The following is a 19267-nucleotide window of genomic DNA, read 5'->3' as shown; positions in this document are numbered from 1 at the left end:
GCTGGCCACGCTCCTCTTGATGCAGCCCAGGACGCGGTTGGCCTTCTGGGCCGCAAGAGCACATTGCCGGCTCATATTGAGCTTCTTGTCCACCAGCACTCCCAAGTCCTTCTCCTCAGGGCTGCTCTCGATCCATTCTCCACCCAGTCTGTATCTGTGCCTGGGATTGCCACGACCCAGATGTAGGACCTTGCACTTGGCCTGGTTGAACTTCATGAGGTTGACACGGGCCCACCTCTCCAGCCTGTCGAGGTCCCTCTGGATGGCATCCCTCCCTTCCAGCGTGTCAACGGCACCACACAGCTTGGTGTCATCGGCAAACTTGCTGAGGGTGCACTCCATGCCACTGTCCACGTCACCGACAAAGATGTTGAAGAGGGCCGGGCCCAACACGGACCCCTGAGGGACGCCACTCGTGACCGGTCTCCATTTGGACATCGAGCCGTTGACCACCACTCTCTGAGTGCGGCCATTGAGCCAATTCCTTATCCACCGAGTGGTCCATCCATCAAACCCATGCCTCTCTAGTTTAGAGAGAAGAATGTCGTGCGGGACAGTGTCAAAAGCTTTGCACAAGTCCAGGTAGATGATATCCGTTGGTCGACCCTTGTCCACCGATGCTGTCACGCCATCATAAAAGGCCACCAAGTTGGTCAGGCACGATCTGCCTTTGGTGAAGCCATGCTGGCTGTCACCCACCACCTCCTTGCTCTCCATGTGCCTTAGCATGGTTCCCAGGAGAATCTGCTCCATGACCTTGCCAGGCACAGAGGTCAGGCTGACCGGCCTGTAGTTGCCCGGGTCCTCCTTGTTCCCCTTTTTAAATATGGGGGTTATGTTCCCTCTCTTCCAGTCATGGGGGACCTCGCCAGACTGCCACGACTTCTCAAATACAATGGCCAGTGGCTTGGCAACTTCATCCGCCAGTTCCTTCAGGACCCGCGGATGGATTCATCAGGTCCCATGGACTTGTGCACCTTCAAGTTCCTCAGATGTTCCCGAACCTGCTCTTCAAGTACAGTGGGCGGTGGTTCATCCTCACAGTCCCTGCTAGTTCTTTCCACAGCTTGGGTGGTAAGACAAGAGGCTTTATCAGTGAAGACTGAGGCAAAAAAGTCATTGAGTAACTCAGCCTTCTCTATGTCCCGGGTAACCAGAGCACCAGTATCCTTCCGGAGGGGGCCTACATTCTCCTTGGACTTCCTTTGTCCCCTACATACCTATAGAAGCTTTTCTTATTGCTTTTTGTATCCCTTGCCAAATTCAATTCCTTCAGGGCTTTAGCCTTCCTCACCTGATCCCTGGTCACTCGTACAGCTTCTCTGTATTCCTCCCAGGCTATCTGTCTCTGCTTCCACCCTCTATAGATTCATAGATTCATAGATTTCTAGGTTGGAAAAGACCTTAGAGATCATCGAGTCCAACCATCCCTAATCCCCATTAAACCATATCCCTAACTAGTTCATCCACCCTATTCTTAAACACATCCAGGGATGGGGACTCAACCACCTCCCTGGGCAGCCTATTCCAGTGGCTGACAACCCTTTCAGAGAAGAAATACTTCCTAACATCCAACCTGAACCTCCCCTGACTAAGCTTATGCCCGTTTCCTCTTGTTCTGTCACCCAACACTAATGTAAAGAGCCCTTCCCCCACCTCCCCACCATCTTTTCTCAAGTATTTGTAGGCTGTAATCAGGTCTCCCCTCAGCCTCCTCTTCTCCAGGCTAAACAGCCCCAACTCCCTCAGCTGCTCCTCATAAGTTTTATTTTCCAGCCCCTTGACCAGTTTAGTTGCCCTTCTCTGGACCCGCTCCAGGAGCTCAATATCTCTCTTAAAGCGAGGGGCCCAAAACTGGACACAATATTCCAGGTGTGGCCTCACCAGTGCCGAGTACAGGGGCAGGATCACTTCCCTGCTCCTGCTGGTCACACTATTCTTGATACACGCCAGTATCCCATTGGCCTTTTTGGCCACCTGGGCACACTGCTGGCTCATATCAAGCCGGTAGTCAACCAAGACCCCCAGGTCCTTCTCCACCAGGCAGCTCTCCAGCCACTCTTCCCCGAGCCTGTAGCGATGCTTGGGGTTTTTACACCCCAAGTGAAGGACTCTGCACTTGGCCTTATTAAAGCTCATGCCATTGGCCTCAGCCCAACGATCCAGTCTGTTCAAATCCCTCTGAAGGGCCTCCCTACCCTCGAGCAGATCGACACAGCCTCCCAACTTGGTGTCGTCCGCAAATTTACTGAGGGCACATTCAATCCCTCATCCAGGTCGTTGATAAAGATGTTAAACAGAACTGGACCCAGCACTGAGCCCTGGGGAACCCCACTAGGTGACCGGCCTCCAGCCGGATTTAGCCCCATTTACCACCACTCTTTGGGCCCGGCCATCCAGCCAGTTTTTAACCCAAAGGAGGGTGTGCCTGTCCAGGCCAGCAGTTACCAGTTTCTCAACCAGAACACTATGAGAAACTGTATCAAAGGCTTTACTGAGGTCAAGGAAAACTACACCCACAGCCCTTCCCTCGTCAACCAGGCGGGTCACCCTGTCATAGAAGGTGATCAGGTTTGATTGGCAAGACCTGCCTTTCATAAACCCATGTTGACTGGGCCTGATCACCCGGTTAACCTGTATGTGCTCATTAATAGCACTCAAGATCACCTGTTCCATGACTTTGCCCGTCACCGAGGTCAAACTGACAGGCCTGTAGTTCCCCGGATCCTCCTTCCGCCCTTTTTTGTAAATGGGGGTAACACCCGCCAGCCTCCAGTCCAGCGGAACTTCCCCAGTGAGCCAAGACTGTCCAAAGATAATGGACAGGGGTTTGGCAACGACATCCGCCAGCTGTCTCAGGACTCTTGGGTGGATACCATCAGGCCCCATAGACTTGTGGGCATCCAGCCGAAGGAGCAGATCCTTGACCCGTTCCTCTGGGATCACAGGAGCTTCGATTTGCTCTCCCTCCCTGCACTCAGACACCGAAGGCCAGCTCACCCGGGAACTGCTGACCTTATTATTAAAGACTGAGGCAAAGAAGGCATTAAGGACCTCAGCCTTGTCCTCATCCCTAGTGACTAACGTACCCCCTGAGTCCAGTAGGGGCTGGAGGTGATCTTTAGCCCTCCTTTTGTTATTAATATATTTATAGAAAGACTTTTTGTTGTCCCTTACGGAGCAGGCTAGTCTAAGTTCCAATTGGGCTTTTGCCCCCCTGATTATCTCCCTACATGCCCTAACTTCCTCCCTGTATTGATTCCTGGATGCCTGCCCATTCTTCCAAGATTTGTAGACATCCCTTTTTCTTTTGAGATGTTCCCAAATCTCCTTTGTCATCCAAGCTGGTTTTCTACCCCGGCGGCTCAATTTCCGGCACACAGGGACAGCTCGCTCCTGTGCCTCCAGAATTTCCTTTTGAGTAGTAACCAGCCCTCCTGCGCCCCCTTACCCTTGAGAGCTGTTTCCCATTGGACTTTATTAACCAGATTTCTAAACAGCCCAAAGTCAGCTCTCCTCAAAGTCCAGTTTGGCCGTTTTAGTGTTACCCCTCCTAACTTCCCCTAGAATTGAGAATTCTATTATCTCGTGGTCACTATGCCCCAGGCGTCCGCCAACCTTCACATCTCCCACAAGACCTTTTCTGTTCACAAACAGCAGGTCTAGGGGAGCACCTTCTCTAGTCGGTTCACTGACCAGTTGTGATAGGAAGTTGTCCTCCACAATCTGCAGGAATCACCTAGACTGTTTCCTGACTGCCATGTTATACTTCCAACAGACATCAGGTAGGTTAAAGTCACCCATAAGGACAAGGGCTAGTGAGCGCGAGACTTCCCCCAATTGTTTAAAGAATAGTTCATCAGTCTCACTGTCCTGATAGGGTGGCCTGTAGCAGATTCCCACTACGGTATCTGCCTTCATAGGCCCCCCTTTGATTTTCACCCACAGACATTCTACCAAGTCATCTCCAACATTTAACTTTAAACTGAGAGTTCAGAGGATGGATGAGGTTGTTTGGGGTTTTTAGGATTAAAGTGAAGCAGCAGCAAAAGGAGAAACCTGGAGGATTTGGATGCCCAAGATGGGCTGCAGAAGGCAGATGTGACAGATCTCTCTGGTTTGGGAAGGAGGGAAGATTTGGTTCCCTCTGAGTGCAAAACCAGGCACTTTTTAGCCTGATTTTTGCTGAAAGTGAAAATCTGTTTTGCCTAAAGATCCAAATAGTTTTCTGCTGAAATCTTTTTGAGTTTTGATGATTTTCTTGAAAAAGTAGCAGCTTTTCATGTGAAATGGATAATTTCCATGACACTCCTTTTTTGGTGATGGCTTAGATGTGAGAGGAACCACCCTCCCTGCAGTTTAAATTCATTATTAAGCCCCAGCTGGCTGGTAGCAGGTGACTGGGTGCCAAAGCAGCCAGTTTCAGTGTCAGGGCAACCACCTGCCACAGCAGGGACCTGACCTCAATTAGCTTCTGAGGTGTGAGTACCAGGTAATTGCTAAATAATGATAATTAAGTACTTGGCCTCTCTTGCTGCAGGTCCACACCCTGTCCTGCAGCCCTGGGGCTGACTGTAGTAACACAGGGAAACTGCATCCACCATCTGCAGCCCTGACATGCTCCTAAATTGCTCCTCGTTTTCCTCGAAGGAAGGCATGGCTGGCTGGGAGCCTCTTGCTGGCCTTTCCACCTTTGTTTGATTTTGGTTTCCCAGGGACTACACGCTCTCCTATCTCTCTCTGCGGGCGTGCATCGGGCTCTGGACTGCCTTCTTCTGCATAGTGTTGGTGGCCACCGATGCCAGCTGCTTGGTGCGCTACGTCATCCGCTTCACCGAAGAAGCCTTCGCCTCCCTCATCTGCATCATCTTCATCTATGAGGCTGTAATGAAGCTGATACACCTGCGAGAGATCTACCCCGTGCACATGCACAGCAAGCTTGACTTCCTCACCATCTACTAGGACAATGTCAGTCTGTGTGGCGGGATGCTCTCCTGGATTAACGATGGCACAGGGAGCAAACACCAGGACAGCTGAGCTGAGCGATCTCTTGGAGCAGCAAATGAATCTTTGAGCAATGTAGAAGTGCACTTTGGTGGGAGAACGAATCGTTTTGATGCGCTGCCGGGGATGGCTGAGTCCCGTCTTACTTGCCGGGGTAGACATTCACCTATCAAGGAACACAATTGTCCTCTTTTCATTTGTGGGTTTGGTTTTTCTTGAGAATTAGATTTCGCGTGAGCTCTGGAAATCCACTTTGTCTGATCTCCTGCCAGATGTTCATGCAAGGTGCTTGCACGAAGACTGGATACATGCTGATTTGTTACTGATACTTGTTTCAAGTTTTGAAGAAGTTGACCTGAGCTCAGGTCAGGTCTGCTTCAACTTTGAAGAAGTTGACCCTGAGTAGGGTTTGTGTCTGACTTGTGATGCTGTCCTTGCGCTTGTGCTGTGGGATGCTCTGATTCTTGTCTTTTGCTCCCCACAGAAAGGAACATGGCCGCCACCTCAGCGCTCTGGGGCGGGCGGGGGGCGGCGCGCTTCCCGCCCAACACCGCCCCGCGCGCCGTTGCCGTGGCAACGCCCGTGCCCCTCAGCGCCTCCCGCCGCGGCTGCCGCCTCGTGGCGCGTCGCTCCGCTCGCGCCGCTTCCCGCCTCGGGAGGAGCCGCGCGGCGCCGTCTGAAGTGAAGGGAAGTCACTGAAGTGCCTGAGGGGAATTCTGCGGGGGGGGAGCCCTTCCACGGGTGATCCTGGGCTCGCTGTTGGACTGAGGGAAAATAAAAATCCTGGAAGTGACCCGAGACGCGTCTGTTACACTTCAGGTAAACTGAGGCAGGACACTCAAAAATCCCTCTCTGTCCTTTGTTGTTGCAAAGTTTGAGTAAAACAGGCTGGGAAAAAAGGAGATTCCGTGCAAACAGTGTTAAGAGAAGCTGTTTTTTCCTCCCGGGATTTAAGCGTGGCTTCGCGAGGTACCAGCTGCGTCAAACATTGCTGCAGTGCTGAAAGTGAGCGAATCCGCTTTTTCACAGGCCAGCGGGCCCTGCCCGTGGGTATGCCTTTGCCACTGGTGAGGCAAAGCCACCGGCACCACCGACCCCACAGCCAGAAGCACTGGAAACGGGAACGGGAGAAGGACTCTGCCCCGACGGAGCGGGGCTACCACTGTAATTCCTGCCGTGGCGTTTGCTCAACTCTGTGGGGCTACGTGGGCACTGGGGTCTTCTGCAAGCAGGTCCACGTGTCTAGTTTACGTGGCTTGCTGTTCTTCCCAGGAAAAGTGGTATTATTTAGCAAGACTCTCTTTTTCCAATCTTTTCTCCTTTTTTTTTTTTTTTATGGCATTTAGATGCATAAGGGATTTAGGCTTATCTTTCTTAGAAGGATCCTGCCTTTAAAAATGGAAATATGGGGAAGGAAGGCAGCCCATCCTTATGCAGAGCTGGAAGAGATGCTTCTCCTTTTCCATGGCTCTGTGCAAGTCTGGACAGACCCAGGGGAGAATCATAGAAAGGTCTGAGTTGGAAGGGACCTTAAAGATCATCTGTTTCCAACCCCCCTGCCATGGGCAGGGACACCTTCCCCAAGACCAGGTTGCTCAAAGCCCCATCCAACCTGGCCTTGAACACTTCCAGGGATGGGGAATCCACAACTTCTCTGGGTAACCTGTGCCAGTGTTTCCCTACCCTCACTTGTAAAAATCCTACCTACCTAATTGAAATCTCCCCTCTTCCAGTTTAAAGCCATTGACCCGTGTCCTGTCACTCCATGCCCGTCCAAAGCCCCTCTCCAGCTTTCCTGTAGCCCCTTTAGGCACTGGGAGGTGCTGGAAGGTCTCCCCGGAGCCTTCTCTTCTCCAGGCTGAACAGCCCCAACTCTCCCAGTCTGTCTCCATACAGAGGTGCTCCAGCCCTCGGATCATCTTCGTGGCCTCCTCTGGCCCCGCTCCAGCAGCTCCATGTCCTTCTGCTGTTGGGGCCCCCAGAGCTGAAGGCAGCACTGCAGGGGGGTCTCGGGAGAGCAGAGCAGAGGGGCAGAATCCCCCCCCTCGCCCTGCTGCCCACGCTGCTCTGGGTGCAGCCCAGGACACGGGTGGCTCTGGGCTGCCAGCGCATGGTGCCAGCTCATGCTGAGCTTCTCCTCACCCACCACCCCCAAGTCCTTCTCCTCCGTGCTGCTCTCCAGCCATTCTCTGCCCAGCCTGTGCTTGTGCTTGGGATGGCCCTGACCCACGTGCAGGACCTTGCACTTGGCCTTGTTGAGCTTCATGAGTTTTGCACAGGCCCACCTCTCCAGCCTGTCCCGGTCCCTCTGGATGGCATCCCTTCCCTCCAGCATATCCACCACACCACACAGTTGGTGTCATCAGCAAACTTGCTGAGGGTGCTCTCGATCCACTGTCCATGTTGCTGACAAAGGTGTCAGACAACACCGGCTCCAATACTGACCCCTGAGGAACGCTTTGCCTTCTGCCCCCAGACAGCCCATCCCAGCGGGTGCAGTCCATCATCAGCAGTGTGGAGGATGAGCAGCACGTTCCTCACGACTTGTTCACCGAGCTGGATGAGATCTGCGTGAAAGAGGGCGAAGGTGCCGAGTGGAAGGAAACAGCAAGGTAAGTCTGTGCTGCCGGGTGCGGTGGGAGAGCAGTCGATGCGCTGGCAGCACGGGGGACACGAAGCTCTTGCAGCTGCTGATGCGAGGAGCCTTCTCCTCCTGCCACCGTGCAGCTCCGTCAGAGGGGCTGCAGAGCTGCGGCTGTTTTCCTGCAATGGCGCTGATCGCACTCCATCTCCGCAGGTGGCTGAAGTTTGAGGAGGACGTGGAAGATGGTGGCGAGCGCTGGAGCAAGCCCTACGTGGCCACGCTGTCCTTGCACAGCCTCTTGGAGCTGAGGAGCTTCATCATCAACGGGATGGTGCTGCTGGACGTTTGTGCCAACAGCATTGAAGAGATTGCAGGTACTGTGGGCACCGCGTCCCTCTGGGAACGGCCGAGTTGGGCTCGCCCTGGTGCCCTTCTCTCCTGAATCAAACCCTGCCCCGATGGCAGGTCCTTCTTCTGAAGTCGCTCGCTGGTTTTAAGTGATGAATGTTGATGATGTTTTTTATCAAAAAACCCTTGATGATCACCTTTGATGATGTTTTTTAGCAAAAGAAAATTCTTGCTTTGGCTGCAAAGGCTGAACTGAATGAAAATGTCATGTGAAGCAAGGCTGAGCTTGTGTTAGGGTGTCCTGCGTGGCACAGCCTACCCAGGGGATTTAGGGGTTGGAACTTGAGGTGTCTTCTGCTCTGTCAGCTTCATTTCCCTTTGCCATCCCCAGATACGATCCTGGGCCAGGAAGAACAGTCCACGGCGTTTGATGAGTGTGTGCGGGCAAAAGTTCGAGAAGTTCTTTTGAAGAAGCATCACCATCAGAAGGAGAAAAGCAACAACCTTCTCGACATTGTCTTCTCGTTAGCTGATGTGAGCAAGAGGGAGTCAGGCCTGCACGTTGCCAACAAGCCAGGTGAGGGTTTCTGCCAGGGACTGGCACCAGTGAGGGTTTCTGCCAGGGACTGGCACCAGGTGAAGGTTCCTGCAGGGTTTTGGCCCTGTTAGGCTTGTCCTGCCAAAGGAGAAGTGTCCCAATTGCTCCTTGACCGTCTTCCTGAGTGTGTTTGTTTTCTGCCAGCTCAAACACTCACTTCGGAGGCTCAAACTGAGGTGAACCACGAGACCAGCACTGTGGATTTAAGCAAGGTGAGACCCTCGTCGCTTTCTTATGCCTTTAGGGCCAGATTTGCTCCTGCAGACTCGGCTGCAGAGCGTGCTGCAGAGCGCTGTGGGCTTTGCTTTTGGGGTAATCGCCTGAAAATCACTTGTTGTGCCCAGGCGGAGCTGCACTTCCTGAAGAAAATTCCCGCTGGAGCTGAAGCATCCAACGTGCTCGTAGGAGAGCTGGATTTCCTCTGCCAGCCCATCGTGGCATTTGTCCGCCTGACCCCGGCTGTCCTCCTCTCGGGCATGACGGAAGTTCCCATCCCAACCAGGTCTGAATGAGAAGCACAAAGTTTTATTGTTTAAAAAACCAATAAAACCACATCAAATGTCCTGCATCACTTTGGCATCCCAAGAGAACCAGGCCAGTGGGAGCAAGCACGTTTCTCCTGCTCACATCTCCTCGCCTTCATTTCTCTCTTCCCTGCTGTGGCTTTTCAATCCATTGACCAATTTGAACAAAAGTTGGCCCAAAACCTAAATTTGTGATTGGTTTGGATGAATTTCAAATTCATCGCGCAGTCGTTGAGCCTCTGTGTCCCCTCTCAAGCCGCGCTCTTGGTTGGCAGCTCGCCGGGATTTCTTTGGGTGCCCTTTCAGCGAGTGCACGTTCTTCTGCCTCATTTTGTTTTTCTTGCCCAGGTTCCTGTTTGTTCTGCTTGGACCACAAGGAAAAGGTCATGAATACCATGAGATTGGCAGGTCCATGGCTACTCTGATGACGGATGAGGTGAGATAAGAGCCATCTCCGGGCCTTTTTTGGCTTTCTTCTCCTCTCCCTGGCTCTGTGGTAGTGAGGAAGAGTAGTAGCCGAGAGCTTTTTGCCCTGGTTGGGACATCCGAGGTGAGTTGTCCTCTCACCAGGTTGTCTCCTACTGGCAGGTTTTCCATGACGTTGCCTACAAAGCCAAGGACCGGGCTGACCTCATTGCCGGCCTCGATGAGTTCCTGGATCAAGTCACGGTGTTGCCGCCGGGAGAGTGGGATCCATCGATCCGAATCGAGCCCCCAGAAAATGTCCCCTCGCAGGTGGGTGCTGCGGCAGAGGGAGGCACGAGGGGGACGGGCGGGACGGCAGCACGGCCGGGGATGCTGTTCAGGGTCCCAGGGTCCCAGCTGGGCACAGTCACGCACCCAGACCAGAAGCAAAGGAAGCCAGTGGCTACAAACACCTTTGATCTTCTTTCCATTTGAACAGGAAAAAAGGAAGATGCCAGGAGCTGTCGATGACAGCGCTTCTCACAGCGAGCCGGAGAAACACAGCGGTCCTGAGCTGCAGCGGACGGGAAGGTGTGAGCTGTAATAGTTTGGGTTTTTTTTTCTGTTTCCTCTGAAATCTGAGCATGCCCCTTCCCTTGTGGCAGGTTTCTAGGGTGACCTGGCTGATACCTGAAAAGGAAACTGAACTTTCCAAGACTTGTTTTAAAGTTTTAGAAAGCAGGTATTCTTTATTGCAGCGCTGGGTGCACGGGGGATTTCTCCTCCTAGCGTGCACACCGGCTTCTGGACAGAAAATTAGTTATACACTATAATCATGCATAATTCATAACATATTTACATATTCTTAAACAATTGGTTAATTTTCTCTCGCTTTTCATGTAAATTACTTCGCATGCTCAGTTTTCCTCCTCCGCCCCTTTCTTTTGGGTCTGGGGTGTAATTAGGGCAGGTGGTCCGTGAGTCGGTGGTCGCGATCTCCCCCTGCCGGAATTACCTTTTCCCCCAAGTCACTGCATGTTCACAGTTTAGAAAAACATGAGAACAAAGTTTATGCAGTTTCTGCAGTTTCTGGGATGTTCCCTCCAAGGGCAGACAGTTCTTGATAAAGAGTCTCTGTTTTAATCACTGCTGGCAGCTTCAAGGATGGACGTCTTGTTAGTTTCTTTAGGTGTGTGTAAATCACCTACTGCCACTGAACCTTCATGAAACTGCTACACAAAACTTTAACCCCTTTATTGTTGGGTAACATGGCTCAGTGAAGGGGCTCCACATGACCAGCTTTGTCCAGGCAGAGCTCTGCTGCTTCTCAAAGCTGGGGCTGTTGTGATAAGAGGGAGAGGCTCTCAGCTTAGGTGCTTCTTCTTTTTGTTTGGAGGGTTTTGCTTTTGTGCCTCAGTTTCTGCTGGGCATAAAACGGGAGAAGGAGACAGCTTCTTCTGAGCAACGAAAGCTCTTCTGTGCCTGTGATTCTCCTTTAGCAGCACAGAGAGCTCATTGTGATCTTCCAGGAGAACAGTGGTTTTTTTCCTTCCTGTAGGCTCTTTGGAGGTTTGATCCAGGACGTGAAGCGAAAAGCCCCGTGGTTCCAGAGCGACTTTCGGGATGGACTGAGCCTGCAGTGTCTGGCGTCCTTCCTCTTCCTCTACTGTGCCTGCATGTCCCCCGTCATCACCTTCGGGGGGCTGCTGGGGGAGGCGACCGACGGCCACATAGTGAGCACCCCTCTCTCTGGGGTGGCATGGGGGAGGCTGAACCTCACGCCAAAGTCTTTGCTGCAGTGAATTTGCTTTGTTTTTCCCCCCTTACTGATTTCTTTCCTCACTGCTGCCTCTCTTCGCTGGACACGGTGCCATGGAGTCACTGCTGGGCGCATCCATGACTGGCGTGGTGTATTCCCTCTTTGCTGGCCAACCTCTGACCATCCTCGGCAGCACAGGACCCGTCCTTGTGTTTGAGAAGATCCTCTACAAATTCTGCAAGTAAGGCTGGCTGCCGCGGCCGAGTGCTGCGAGCGCCTTCAGAAGGCGCCGTGCTGGAGAAAAGATGTTTTTCCTCTGTTTTTGTCAGTGGTGCCGTAGATTTCATCTGTCTTGTGTGTCCCAGACGTGGCGCGCTGCTGCTTTCGTGGGCGATGGTGCAAGAGCAGAGCGGTCTCGAAAGGATGGATGGGGTCGTTTGGGGTTTTTAGGGTTAAAGTGAAGCAGCAGCAGAAGGAGAAACCTGGAGGATTTGGATGCCCAAGATGGGCTGCAGAAGGAAGATGTGACAGATCTCTCTGGTTTGGGAAGGAGGGAAGATTTGGTTCCCTCTGAGTGCAAAACCAGGCACTTTTTAGCCTGATTTTTGCTGGAAGTGGAAATCTGTTTTGCCTAAAGATCCAAATAGTTTTCTGCTGAAATCTTTTTGAGTTTTGATGATTTTCTTGAAAAAAGTAGCAGCTTTTCATGTGAAATGGATAATTTCCATGACACTCCTTTTGTGGTGATGGCTTAGATGTGAGAGGAACCACCCTCCCTGCAATTTAAATTCATTATTAAGCCCCAGCTGGCTGGTAGCAGGTGACTGGGTGCCAAAGCAGCCAGTTTCAGTGTCAGGGCAACCACCTTCCACAGCAGGGACCTGACCTCAATTAGCTTCCGAGGTGTGAACACCAGGTAATTGCTAAATAATGATAATTAAGTACTTGGCCTCTCCTGCTGCAGGTCCACACCCTGTCCTGCAGCCCTGGGGCTGTCTGTAGCAATACAGGGACACTGCATCCACCATCTGCAGCCCTGACATGCTCCTAAATTGCTCCTCATTTTCCTCGAAGGAAGGCATGGCTGGCTGGGAGCCTCTTGCTGGCCTTTCCACCTTTGTTTGATTTTGGTTTCCCAGGGACTACACGCTCTCCTATCTCTCTCTGCGGGCGTGCATCGGGCTCTGGACTGCCTTCTTCTGCATAGTGTTGGTGGCCACCGACGCCATATGCTTGGTGCGCTACGTCACCCGCTTCACCGAAGAAGCCTTCGCCTCCCTCATCTGCGCCATCTTCATCTATGAGGCTGTAATGAAGCTGATACACCTGCGAGAGACCTACCCCGTGCACATGCACAGCAAGCTTGACTTCCTCACCATCTACTAGGACAATGTCAGTCTGTGTGGCGGGATGCTCTCCTGGATTAACGATGGCACAGGGAGCAAACACCAGGACAGCTGAGCTGAGCGGTCTCTTGGAGCAGCAAATGAATCTTTGAGCAATGTAGAAGTGCATTTTGGTGGGAGAACGAATCGTTTTGATGCGCTGCCGGGGATGGCTGAGTCCCGTCTTACTTGCCGGGGTAGACATTCACCTGTCAAGGAACACAATTGTCCTCTTTTCATTTGTGGGTTTGGTTTTTCTTGAGAATTAGATTTCGCGTGAGCTCTGGAAATCCACTTTGTCTGAACTCCTGCCAGATGTTCATGCAAGGTGCTTGCACAAATACTGGGTATGTGCTCATTTGTTACTGATACTTGTTTTGAGTTTTGAAGAAGTTGACCTGAGCCCGTCAGGTCTGCTTCAACTTTGAAGAAGTTGACCCTGAGTAGGGTTTGTGTCTGACTTGTGATGCTTGTAATAAGTAATATATTAGAATTTGCCAATCAAATAGAAACCAAATAGAAACCAGCAAATTGGACCAGCAACAAGAGGTGGAGTTCTTAGTGGACTCTGGGGCAGAAAGATCTACTGCCCAAACAGTACCCTGGGGGTGTAAAACTTCCTCGGAAAAAGTATCAGTTATTGGAGCTAAAGGGGAGCCTTTTACAGTTCCCGTTATCAAAGACGTACCCATAGAAACTCCCTCTAAATACGGACTGGGATCATTCCTACTAGTCCCAGAGGCAGAATATAATTTATTGGGAAGGGACTTAATGGTAGACTTAGGAATTGAACTAAGAGTGCAAGATAAAGAATTAAAAGTGAAAATATATGCTCTAACGGCAGATGATGAAGAACGGATTAACCCCCAAGTATGGTATAGCCCCGACTCAGTGGGAAAATTGGATATATCACCAATTGGAATAACTACTAAAAATCCCGAAGAGCCGATAAGGGTAAAACAATACCCTGTCCTGTTAGAAGGACGACAAGGATTACAGCCTGTAACAGACAGACTGTTGGAACAGGGGCTGTTAGAGCCTTGTGTGTCACCTCATAACAAACCCAACCTCCCCGTAAAGAAACCGGCTGGGTCATACAGAATGGTGCAAGACCTGAGAGCTGTAAATCAGCGATTCCCTGTGGTAACAGATTCTTATGCTTTACCGAGTCATACCCCCCCCAAACACACTTGGTGTAGCGCAATAAATGTGAGAGATGCCTTTGGGGCTGCTCTCGGGATGCCAGACCCAGGAACCATTTTCCCTTGGAGCGGGAGCCCGGCTGCCCGCGGCTGCTCGCGGAGGCGGCGGCGGGGCCCGGCGCGGCGCACGGCCCCCCCGGGCCGGGCTGCCGGCGGCCGCGGCCCCTCGGCGGGGCTGGCCCTGCCTGGCGCGGCCGCGCTCGGCCCGCCCCGGGCCCCCATTGCCGCCGGCGGCGGGACGGGACGGGGACGGGACGGGGGCGGCTTTGTGGCGGCCGCGCCTCCCCGTGCGCGGGCGGAGCGGGTCCGGGCCCGTTCGGCTCGGCCCGGCCGGCGCCGGGGGCCGCCGAGCCCGGAGCTGTGAGACACGTCGGGGAGCGAAGGCGTTGAGCGATCGCTGCCCTGAGCAGTTCGGCTGCAGCGGGATTTACGGAATAACGAAGCAAATCGCACAAAGCTGCGTAACGTGCAAAAAGATAAATAAGAAAGTGTTTCGGCAAGTGGCTTCGGGAAAAAGAAAAACAGCTACAGACCTTTCGAGAGAATGCAGATTGATCTCACTGAATTGCCCAAGGTGGGAAGAACAAAATATTTGTTAGTAATAGCAAATCATTTAACACGGTGGGTAGAAGCTCACCCTGTAGCACGAGCTACAGCACAGATGGTGGTAAAAATTTTGTTAGAGCACTTGATACCTCGATATGGGATAATCCAGTGCATCGATTCTGATCAGGGCACACACTTCGCTTCTGAAACAACAAAACTGTTATGCCAATTGTTAGGTATCCAATGGGAGTACCACACTCCGTGGCATCCACAAAGTTCAGGAAAGGTGGAAAGAATGAATCAAACAATAAAACAACAATTGGCTAAATTAATGATTGAAACTCAAACGCCTTGGACAAAGTGCTTACCTTTGGCACTTTTAAATATAAGAACAAAACCACACAGTGAGACTGGATTATCACCATATGAAATGTTATACAGTATGCCTTATTCCCGAGGAGTGCCCTTGGGAAATAATGTAATTGAAGATGATAATATCCAAAAATATATAATCACTATTGGAAAAAGATTGAAAGAGCTCAGAGAAATTGGAATGATAGCTCAAACACCTTTAGGGTTTGCAATTCACCAAATAAAACCAGGAGATAAAGTTTTGATAAAAACATGGAAGGAAGAAACCTTATCTCCCCTCGGGGAAGGACCTTTTCTTGTTTTGTTAACTACAGAGATAGCTGCAAGAACTGCTGAAAAAGGATGGACACACACGTTGCGAGTGAAAGGTCCAGTGAAGAAGTGGAAAATAACATCTGAACCAAGAGAAACTAAGCTTACCTTCAGACGAACTTAAAAGGGACTCCACTGGAAAAAAAAAATATAAAAAATAAAATATATATATACATATATGCGCTAAGTTACTGTGGGAATTTCATAGCAGTAACTCCAATAAAGCTTAGCAGGAGGTAATATTTCTATAAGCCTCTGGAGAGAAGTTGGCACTTGTGCCTGTTGATTGTTTAAATAATGTTGCTTGTTTGTTAGTGTTAAGTGTTCTGCGTGTTTAATGTTTACATAATTATTCAAATTTTTCGGAGCATTCACTGTGGAGCTACCACTCCCTTGATATAAATAGAGAGTAGGACGACAAAAACTGAGTATAATATACCAATTAAAAAGAGCGAACCTTGTAACCCTGCAGGTGCTAAAAAGGACCACCCCTTCGAATTTAAGGAAGAGGGCAAGACTGGATAGGGAACCAGTGGTGCGGCTTAGAAGGTCTGCCAAGGGCTGCAACCCCTTCGGGCTGTGACCGCCGACCACTATGGCCCTTACCGGACCTCTTCTAGGCCTGTATGGGGTGAGTTTCTTGACTGACTGCAGCAAACAATTGCAGCCGATGTGTGGTCACTACCACAAGGGGACGGGTAAGCTCCCAAACCTTGGTATATCATACTATTTATGATGGTAAGACTAACCTAACTCAATATGATTTATGCAAAGAAGGAAACAGAACTGTATGTTATGATCCGAAAGAACTCCCCTATCAATATTGGATGGAAATAAGAGCAAATTCCAAAGAAAGCAAACTGATTGGAACAAGTGAGGATCATGAAATAGAAACAAGAATAAAATATGAAATTCCCACAATGACTGAGAATTTATTTGTGAATCTTGGTAAAAACATTGCTAAGTAGTTACATGTAACTAACTGTTATGTTTGTGGTGAAACAAATCAAAGTGATCAGTGGCCATGGGAGGCTATGAAAAGTAATATAAGTGGTCCCCGAATATGGAAGAATGAAAATATTACAACAAAGAGTAACTGAAAGCAACGATGGATACTCCAAACAAGTATAATTGGAAGGAGTCGTTGGCAAAATCTAAAATACAATGAAAGGCAAGTAGGTAACCTGGAATGTGAAGGGGGTTACTTACAGAATGAAACAAGAAATAAGTGGGACAAATGGGGAAATCCACTAAAGATGAATAAGAAATTTAAAAATTGGACCGATGGGACAAACATACCAAATGGGTGGCTAACCCCTGAAGGACATTATTGGATTTGTGGCAAACTAGCCTATGCATATTTGCCAAAAATTGGACAGGATCCTGTATATTGGGAACTATAAGACCCAGTTTCTTTCTGTTACCCATGAGTCGGGGAGAGTGGTTGGGAGTGCAGGTATATGCAGAAGCTACTGAGTTAAGAGAAAGGTGCCAAAGACGGGATTTACAAATTGGAAATTGGAAAGATAATGAATGGCCACCTGAAAGAATTATTTCCTATTATGGATCAGCTACATGGGGAGAGGATGGATCTTGGGGTTACAGAACCCCAATATATATGCTGAATAGGATAATAAGATTACAAGCAGTGTAAAACAAAACTGGGGATGCGCTTGGATTAATTGCTAAACAAGAGACCAAAATAAGAACGGCTTTGTATCAAAATCGCCTAGCCTTGGACTACTTGTTCTAATTATTTTTATGATAATATTGACTTTTGGACCTTGCATATTGAATAGAGTCAATGGATTAGTTAGAAGAAGGCTCGAGGCTGCCAATTTGATGATGCTAAGAAAATATTATGAGCCTTTAGATGAAACAAAATTGGATGTGGATAACAGAATGGAAATGGAGGTTCTGTCCTGATTTGATGAGCAAATTAAGAAGGATAAAAAGAAAAAGGGGGGATTGTAATAAGTAATATATTAGAATTTGCCAATCAAATAGAAACCACCATCTCTCAGGAACTAGCTAAGATATGTATTAGTTATTGTTTAAATATTAAATACTAACCAATTATCGTTTATACTAACTGTCACATTAACTGTTGTATGGATTATTGCAGTAAAATGTTAGAAGTTGTAAAGTGCTGGTCCCTGCTGTAAGATACGAGCTGCCCAGGAGGAGGCTGGTGAGAAAAGCCAAGACAGATCAGACGGACTCCGGCAAGGCTGGGACTCACGTCTCACACCTCTGCAGGGAGGAAGGGATGCACAGAAACTGGCCCGTGTAGGAAAGATAAGGGCTAATAAAAACTGACATTTGTCTTCAGATAGTGACAGGTAACGCGATCAGATGCCCACTCAAGGACTTTGAGGTGTGGACCTCAAACCACTTTGGCTCTGCAAGCTCAGCCAAATCAGGGATTTTAGGGAAGAGGTGAAAAGTGCACAGTGAGGAAGACCTCCGGCCTTCATCCTGAAGACCCTTGCCCACGTGAGGAAGACCTCCGGCCTTCATCCTGAAGACCCTTGCCCACGTGAGGAAGACCTCCGGCCTTCATCCTGAAGACCCTTGCCCACGACCACCAGGAGGCGTGTCGAGGAGGAGCCTGAGGCGGATCCCGAGGCGGGGACTATGGAAATGATTTCCTGGGAGAGACTGACGTTGGGGGGGGGGCTATGAGTGTGTTTGTATAAATACAAGAAAAACTGCCACGGCGGGGGGGCGTCTTGGTGGAGCGGAGACTCCCGGCGCACCCAGCGCTGTTTGCTTGCTTGCCCTAAATAAATTTTAACTATTAATTTTACAGTTATTGGCTGTTGAGAAACATTTTCTCGCCAAACTATTGAAATTAACCTATAACAATGCTGTCCTTGCGCTTGTGCTGTGGGATGCTCTGATTCTTGTCTTTTGCTCCCCACAGAAAGGAACATGGCCGCCACCTCAGCGCTCTGGGGCGGGCGGGGGGCGGTGCGCTTCCCGCCCAACACCGCCCCGCGCGCCGTTGCCGTGGCAACGCCCGTGCCCCTCAGCGCCTCCCGCCGCGGCTGCCGCCTCGTGGCGCGTCGCTCCGCTCGCGCCGCTTCCCGCCTCGGGAGGAGCCGCGCGGCGCCGTCTGAAGTGAAGGGAAGTCACTGAAGTGCCTGAGGGGAATTCTGCGGGGGGGGAGCCCTTCCACGGGTGATCCTGGGCTCGCTGTTGGACTGAGGGAAAATAAAAATCCTGGAAGTGACCCGAGACGCGTCTGTTACACTTCAGGTAAACTGAGGCAGGACACTCAAAAATCCCTCTCTGTCCTTTGTTGTTGCAAAGTTTGAGTAAAACAGGCTGGGAAAAAAGGAGATTCCGTGCAAACAGTGTTAAGAGAAGCTGTTTTTTCCTCCCGGGATTTAAGCGTGGCTTCGCGAGGTACCAGCTGCGTCAAACATTGCTGCGGTGCTGAAAGTGAGCGAATCCGCTTTTTCACAGGCCAGCGGGCCCTGCCCGTGGGTATGCCTTTGCCACTGGTGAGGCAAAGCCACCGGCACCACCGACCCCACAGCCAGAAGCACTGGGAACGGGAACGGGAGAAGGACTCTGCCCCGACGGAGCGGGGCTACCACTGTAATTCCTGCCGTGGCGTTTGCTCAACTCTGTGGGGCTACGTGGGCACTGGGGTCTTCTGCAAGCAGGTCCACGTGTCTAGTTTACGTGGCTTGCTGTTCTTCCCAAGAAAAGTGGTATTATTTAGCAAGACTCTCTTTTTCCAATCTTTTCTCCTTTTTTTTTTTTTTTTTTTTATGGCATTTAGATGCATAAGGGATTTAGGCTTATCTTTCTTAGAAGGATCCTGCCTTTAAAAATGGAAATATGGGGAAGAAAGGCAGCCCATCCTTATGCAGAGCTGGAAGAGATGCTTCTCCTTTTCCATGGCTCTGTGCAAGTCTGGACAGACTCAGGGGAGAATCATAGAAAGGTCTGGGTTGGAAGGGACCTTAAAGATCATCTGTTTCCAACCCCCCTGCCATGGGCAGGGACACCTTCCCCAAGACCAGGTTGCTCAAAGCCCCATCCAACCTGGCCTTGAACACTTCCAGGGATGGGGAATCCACAACTTCTCTGGGTAACCTGTGCCAGTGTTTCCCTACCCTCACTGTAAAAATCGTACTTACCTAATTGAAATCTCCCCTCTTCCAGTTTAAAGCCATTGACCCGTGTCCTGTCACTCCACGCCTGTGTCCAAAGC

General features: G+C 50.5%; 1 protein-coding gene across 1 annotated transcript in view; it reads left to right on the top strand.

The window, feature by feature from the left end:
* Positions 1 to 5496: 5496 nt before the first annotated feature.
* Positions 5497 to 19267, top strand: part of LOC147525936 (uncharacterized) — a 32240-nt gene continuing 18469 nt past the window's right edge. Inside the window, exons 1-16 of the mRNA XM_086630755.1 lie at positions 5497 to 5582; positions 6002 to 6180; positions 7481 to 7616; positions 7802 to 7962; positions 8328 to 8513; positions 8679 to 8746; positions 8879 to 9036; positions 9407 to 9494; positions 9647 to 9793; positions 9963 to 10054; positions 11022 to 11196; positions 11342 to 11463; positions 12362 to 12579; positions 15660 to 15737; positions 17966 to 18106; positions 18511 to 18657. Of these exons, the coding sequence (XP_086486881.1) occupies positions 5497 to 5582; positions 6002 to 6180; positions 7481 to 7616; positions 7802 to 7962; positions 8328 to 8513; positions 8679 to 8746; positions 8879 to 9036; positions 9407 to 9494; positions 9647 to 9793; positions 9963 to 10054; positions 11022 to 11196; positions 11342 to 11463; positions 12362 to 12579; positions 15660 to 15737; positions 17966 to 18106; positions 18511 to 18657 (2182 nt within the window). The remainder of the gene's footprint in view (positions 5583 to 6001; positions 6181 to 7480; positions 7617 to 7801; positions 7963 to 8327; positions 8514 to 8678; positions 8747 to 8878; positions 9037 to 9406; positions 9495 to 9646; positions 9794 to 9962; positions 10055 to 11021; positions 11197 to 11341; positions 11464 to 12361; positions 12580 to 15659; positions 15738 to 17965; positions 18107 to 18510; positions 18658 to 19267) is intronic.

The sequence above is a fragment of the Tauraco erythrolophus genome, unplaced genomic scaffold (assembly GCF_009769465.1).
Source record: "Tauraco erythrolophus isolate bTauEry1 unplaced genomic scaffold, bTauEry1.pri scaffold_48_arrow_ctg1, whole genome shotgun sequence".
Classification (NCBI taxonomy): Eukaryota; Metazoa; Chordata; class Aves; order Musophagiformes; family Musophagidae; genus Tauraco; species Tauraco erythrolophus.
This window is presented reverse-complemented; position numbering and strand designations above follow the sequence as displayed.